This window comes from Sturnira hondurensis, unplaced genomic scaffold (assembly GCF_014824575.4).
Source record: "Sturnira hondurensis isolate 20B ecotype Veracruz unplaced genomic scaffold, ASM1482457v3 Scaffold0022566, whole genome shotgun sequence".
Classification (NCBI taxonomy): Eukaryota; Metazoa; Chordata; class Mammalia; order Chiroptera; family Phyllostomidae; genus Sturnira; species Sturnira hondurensis.
In genome coordinates, this window is record NW_028095197.1 from 16593599 (window position 1) to 16599852 (window position 6254).

Sequence of the window (6254 nt, forward strand, 5' to 3'; positions counted from 1 at the left end):
TTCATTTAATTTTAAGAAACCATAAGGATCTTTTAAAATGTGAAACTGGAATGTGTATATTTATTTTATAAATACTTTCACATTAAACTGAGCAAACTGAAGAATGATTGATTGAGCTTTTTCTGCCCATCAGTTCATACGCAGGTAAGGAAACTCAAGTACACTGGAAAGAGCAACCTGAGCCAGGTAAATTTAAATCCGTGATCTCCAGCACCCAGTTTTCAGCCCTACCACACGAGTTGTAGCCATGGTAAAACTAAGTAGCCTTTTAAAGCTTTCTTTTAATCTGCTGAGCCCTACCCATTGTGTTTAAACGGACATTTCTGCTACATACTTTTTCAGGGGGAAACAAAACAGAACGAAAACAGAGTTCAGATAAAATATTATAGGTTTATTTAAAACTTAATTCTCACCTTGCGTATGCAAAATACAAACTCCACAAAATGTTCATTTTACTTTGTAGTTTACAAATATACAAAATAGAAGTTTGCTTAAATTTATATTACATATTTATTAAGGCAAGGAACTATATAGAAAAAAAATATTTGTTCTGCTTAAGGCATACTTGGGAATAAACCATTGTACAAATTATTGCACATCTGAAACCACAGTGCATAACAGACTGTCTGCATAAAAAGGTTAAAGTAAACCAGGTCTATTTACCTGACTTAGGTCATACATGTAGATCGGAAGACAAAAATAGATTTTCCTTGTCAAAGTATGCAGCAGTGTGAGAACTTTGGCTTCCTCATTTGGTACCTTTAGAACCAAGACTCACCACTCACCAAGCACCATCATTTAGTCTATTTTCTGTACCTGAATTTTTACTTACTTCTTCTTCTAATATCATAATAATGGCTTTTAGAAGGCAAAGAGAATACAAAGTGATCTTTATAGGTATATTGCATGGAAACACAATTCAAGGGAATTCTGGTCTTCCCCCCCACCCCGCCCCGCCCCCAACTCACGGATCTAATTTATACCCTGACATCCACAGCTTCCAGTCACCCCCTTGGCGTTTTGTAAGTCCAGGAATATTCAAGTTGGGCTTAGAATTGGAATGTGTAGAAGATCCAGTCACAGACCCCCTCTGTTCTTTGATTTGTCTTTGGGTTTCCTCCTGTCTCCTGATTATCTGTCCACGAGACTTGCTGGGAACTTGACCATGATTGTAGTGCTTTCCAGCTGGGCTCCTTCCCTCGTGGGGAAAAAATACTGAATTCTCTTCTGGCAGTGTGGGGTCATATCCACTGTCTTGGGGTTTAAAAGTGCCTCTTCATGTGTAAGGCGAGGTGGTCCGACCTGGAGAATGCCCGGTCGCACTTCTGGCACTGGAAGGGGCGGTGCCCGGTGTGTTTTCGGTAGTGCCTGGTCAGTTCATCCGAGCGAGCAAACTTCCACCCACAGCCGTCCCAGTCACAGTGGTAAGGCTTCTCACCTGTAACAGGAAGATAAAGCCCTTGAAGCCATCGCCAAAGAACAAACATACAGATGGCGTATTACAGAACGGTACACCTGAAACCTACGTAATTTCACTAACCAACATCACCTCCAAAAACTTATAATAAAAATGAGATTTCTAAAACAAATGAAATGCTAAGAGGCCTATAGAAACGTATACCATGCGGATCCTAGCTGAAAGTAAGCCAGTGTATTTTCAGAACAGGGAAGAAAATCAAAAAAACTCCGAACAAGGGTTAATTATCAGGTATAAAGAGGGGTATTACATAATGGTAAGGGGGTCAATTAGCCAAGAAAACATGGTAATACAGAATAGATAAGTCCAATGAAACAGAAAGCAGGTTAGTGGTTGCAGGGGCTGGGGGTTGACTGCCTTGGCTCCTTTGAGGTTTACTTTGGGGTGGTGAAATGTCTCGGAACTAGAGAGAGAGAGAGTTTGAGTCGAACATTATGAATGTACTTAATTCTACTGAATTGTATACTTTCAAAAGGTTAGGATTTCATTTTATGAGAATTTAACCTCAATAATAAAAATAGAAAGTTTAAAAACCACTAAGCATTGGCCATTTAAAAAAATGGAGCCTGTCTCCCCAAAACTTGAGGCCCAATATTAAAACCAACTCTCCAAGTATCCCACTCTGAAAGGATCTAGAAATTTCTTAATACCACTGAAGGCCATATTGAATACTAGATCGTAAGAATACATCATGCACATTCTTTTTTAGAGGGGCATTAGAGAGTTGAGCACCGAAAACACAAATACCACCTAGCCTACACCTCTACAGGACTAACATTTTCATTTCTTTGAATCAAGATATCACAGTGGTAGAAATAAAATTAAAAGTTATGTCTGCTAGTGTGTTTCTTCTTGGCCCAAACCAAGCCATAATTTTCTATCCCACTAAATTGGGTCTAAAAAAGCCACAGGAGGCTACTTTTCCTGTACCCAATTTCTGTTATTTCACAAAATGCCTCACCTACACGACCTTGTGTACCCACTACTACTTCAACTGATACGGAAATTCTCTGCAGCTGAGAATCCTAAATGAGGATCTCAAGCAATCAGAACCATTAAATTCTTGAAATTAAATAAAGCCTAACTGCAAGACTAGAATTAAAAATAGAAAGAGTGAATCTAGGAAGGAATCAGCCAATGCAAATGGTCTAGAAAGTTAAAAATGGATTTAAAAAACCCATCATGCTTTTCCACAGCGAAGTGTAATTTCTTGATTACAAGGGCAGAGCTTTCCTTAAACTAGAAGAGGCCCAGGTTCAGCCTGGAGTCTCCCTGCCCTTCAAAGGCCTGACAAAACTGCACATTTAAGCACTGATACCATCCGTCAGGCGAAAGGGCTCCTGGGCAAAAAAGTCGGCGCCGTTTGCAGCTCTCTCCCGCGATCCAGATGGAAGAGATAGACTGCGCCCCACATCCCAAGGGAGGCCCCAAGGAGTAGCCATAGTTGGCGGGTGGGGCTGGACGCCAACCCACCCTCCTCTCCTTTCTGCCCCTTCTGTACTCCTACCTGTGTGAGTTCGCAGGTGTGCCTTGAGATGAGAACTCTTCGTGTAGGTTTTGCCGCAGCCCGCATAATCGCAAGTGTGAGTGGCTGTCCGTTTCCGGGGCCACGACCTTCTCCCCCTCTTAGGTTTGGGCTCCTCAGGCATGCAGGACCCGGGTGGCATGAGCTCTAGGGGTGAAGAAGGTGGGGTGAGCGTCATCCAGCGGGCCCCAGAGGGCCGGCACACGGAGGGCTCCCCAGCCCGAACTATGAATCCCCGGGACTGACCTTGGTAATGGAGTGGTGGGACCTGCGGCTGCATCTGGTCAGGCAGGAAAGGTGGGTAGTTGGGCCCTGGGTGCGGATGGAAGCCTGGGGGAAGCGGCAGGGCCGGATGACAGTCCCTGCTGCTCAGCAGTTCCTCGGCACTCAGGGTCGGGGTAGTCCTGTTGGGGAGTTGACGCCCCAGAGGGAAATCATGCGCTGGAGGCCGGTGGCCATTGCTGAGAGGGGGTCCGGTGCCCAAGTGGGTCTCCAGGGGCCGACCGACGGTGCACGAAGAGACCGCCTCCTGCTTGATTTTAGGGCACATGCGCGGAGGCCCGCCGCTGTAGGGCGCCACCACCACCGGGTGGCTGCCGTTCGGGCTGCCTTTGCTAACACTGATGACCGAAGGGCTGCCGTACTCACTGCCAGGGGCACTCAACGACGCCTTCAACACAAACTTGCCCATTAGCCCGCCACCTGGCGGCGGCTGCGGCTGCTGCTGCTGCTGCTGTTGCTGCTGCGGCGGAATGTACACTGGGTCCAATTCGGGCCGAAGGAGTTCGGCCACGAAGCCGCCCGAGGGGCTGACGTCGTTGATGTCCGCCAGGTTGAAAGGAGCTGTGGGAGGGGGCGCCGACTCCCGGGTATAGAGGAGACCGCCACTCGTGCTGCCGGGTGCCACACCCGGTTCGGCCCGGATCGGATAGCTGAAGCTGCAGGTGGAGGGCACACTGACAGGACCGCTGCTCGATGGGGAGGACGAGGATGAGGCTGATGCCGATGAGGACACGGTGGCGCCCACTGACTCCTGATGGGACAGCGAGTTGGAGAGGATAAAGTCCAGGTCCAGGAGATCGTTGAACTCCTCCGTCTCTCTCCGGGGTAGGAGTGCCGGATTGCTGCCGCCACAAACGACACCGCCAGTCTCCAGGTCGGTGGCGACGGTGGCAGCCGCCAGGTCGTACGGGCGGCCGGGAAGCAGAGGAGGAAGTCGCTTCATGTGGGAGAGCTCCTCCCGCCAGCGCTGCAGGGACATGGCGAGAGAGAGACCGTCAGTGTTAGTCTCCAGCTGCCACCCGACATACTGGCTGACCCGGCGCACCTACACCGCCAAATCATGGGGAATGGGCAGGCAGCGCCCGGAACTCCAGTACCAGTGGCTCCAATCTCGGCCCACTCTCGGGTCCGAGGAGAGGCGGTGCGTCGGTAACAAGAGTGATATGTTGTGTCTGCCCGATTGCGTGTGAGCGAGCGCCGCGGCTCGCCAGCCTGGGTCCCTCCCCCGCCAGATCCTGGGACGCTCCCGCCGTCCCCGAAATTGGGACACCGAGGTTCTCCCGGTGTGCCCTCGCCACGGGGACGCCTACGCGCCAAGCTCCCTCAGACCCGCCTTGTGGCCCGCGCGCCTGCCCTGCTGCCTGCGCGATAGGGGACGTGTGCGGACCCGGTGTGCACCCCCGGTGGCTCCGGGATGTCCCGACCACACGCATGTACATCTGAGCCAAGAGCGCAGAAGCCATCCCGGGAAAGCTGCGGAGCCCTATGCACTCTTTCCCCTGGCCCTAGGGTTCTCGGTGATTCCAGGGCTCCGCCCATCCCCACCCTACCCACAGAACCCACCGGACGCTCCCAACGACCCAGGGAAACACTCACGTTATTCGGGGCACCTGCTGGACGCAGTGTCTTCTCTCTTCCCGCCGGGCCAGACGCGAACGTGGAGAAGGACGGGAGCAGCGCGTCGCTGACAGCCATGTCAGACTCGCCAGGTGGCTGCCTGTGGGCCGGGTGGGGCGCAAAGGAAGGCAAGAGTAAGGGACCCACTCTGGATTGCCATTCCGGTGTGTCCCACCAGCCCTCACCCCTCCCTTCGCCCTGCGTTCCACCTACCTCATTAATGTAGGGGTACGTGAACCCCAGAGTCAACAAAGAGGAAAAAAACCACGAAGCCAAAACCAAAACCTCAAATTGCCCAAGATCCTTCTTTGGATTAAATATAAGTGAGAAATGTCTCTTTTTTTTTAAAAAAAGTTCCTTTGTATACAAAAGTTCTTAGAAAAGTCGTAAATTCCTATAAAAATAAGACAATTAGCAAGGCGAGTAAGTAGGTCCGGTGGCCGGGTTGCCGTCTTCGACTCAGCAGCGTCCTCCACCGCTGTCGCGGTCGCCGCGGCTGTCGCTGTGAGAGCTCGGGCTGTGGCCGGGGTGGCGGGCGGGCGGCGCCTCCAGGTGAGACTGGCCGCGGTGGCGCGGATCTGAAGACTGGGCGGCGGCGCACGGCGTAGAGTCCGGGGGGCTGAACGAGGCGCGCGCGGCCATGGGCGCTGGCCGCAGGCGGGAGGGTGGGTGGGGGGCCAGAGGGGCGGGGAGGGGCACTTGGCGGCTCCCGGTGCCGCCGCCGCCGCCGCCCGCCACCGCCTCTGCTCCCCGCGCGCCCGCAGCGGCGGTCGTTCTCTCCGGCAGGGGAACTGCCGGCAGCCGACGCGCACTCCTTACTTATAACTTTGGCTCCGGCCCTTTCCCCCGCCTCCTACCGGCAGTTCGCTGCGGCGCGCCTCTAGGCCCCGCCCCTCTCTTTCTTTCCCCCCTCCCCCCGCCCCACTCGCGTTGCCATGACAGCTAAATAAACAAACTCGGCGCACGTGGGGGCGGGGGGAGGGAGGGACACTGGAGGGGAAGGAGGGGCGCGGGCGGGGCCCACTCCCGCGGTGACGCCAGCCCGGCAGCTGGCGGGCGGGAGCCGCTCTGACGCCGGCGGCGGCGGTGACGGCGGCGGTCCTGGCGCGGGGCTCTGAGTACCCGGCGCAGGTCCTGTCCGGGTTCGGCCAGGGTAGTTACTAGGTTCGAAGGCCGGTGGGTCGGAGGGGACGGTTCACGCGCTCGACACTGTGTGCGCACTAGAGAAAAGCGATTACTTGAGTGACTCATGTAGCCCTCCGTCCCTCCCTCGGGTACGCGGGAGCTGGGCTCTGGTCCCCAGCGCCAATGCGGGCACTTGGCCTGGCCTCGCGTGGTTCTTCGCGGGCTCTT

The 6254-nt window shown here is 53.5% G+C and overlaps 1 protein-coding gene across 2 annotated transcripts; it reads right to left on the minus strand.

The window, feature by feature from the left end:
• Positions 1–376: 376 nt before the first annotated feature.
• KLF4 (KLF transcription factor 4) lies at positions 377–5682 on the minus strand. Of its 2 annotated transcripts, XM_037035883.1 has the most exons (5): positions 5115–5677; positions 4881–5001; positions 3249–4251; positions 2985–3149; positions 377–1438 (listed from the first exon to the last, which is right to left on the minus strand). In XM_037035883.1, the coding sequence occupies exons 1-5, from the start codon at positions 5117–5119 to the stop codon at positions 1263–1265; spliced, it is 1470 nt and encodes a 489-aa protein (XP_036891778.1). In that variant the 5' UTR covers positions 5120–5677; the 3' UTR covers positions 377–1262. The 2 variants fall into 2 exon arrangements, with proteins under 2 accessions (XP_036891778.1, XP_036891776.1); XM_037035881.1 differs by having other exon boundaries at positions 2985–4251; positions 5115–5682.
• Between the last annotated feature and the right edge of the window lie 572 nt (positions 5683–6254).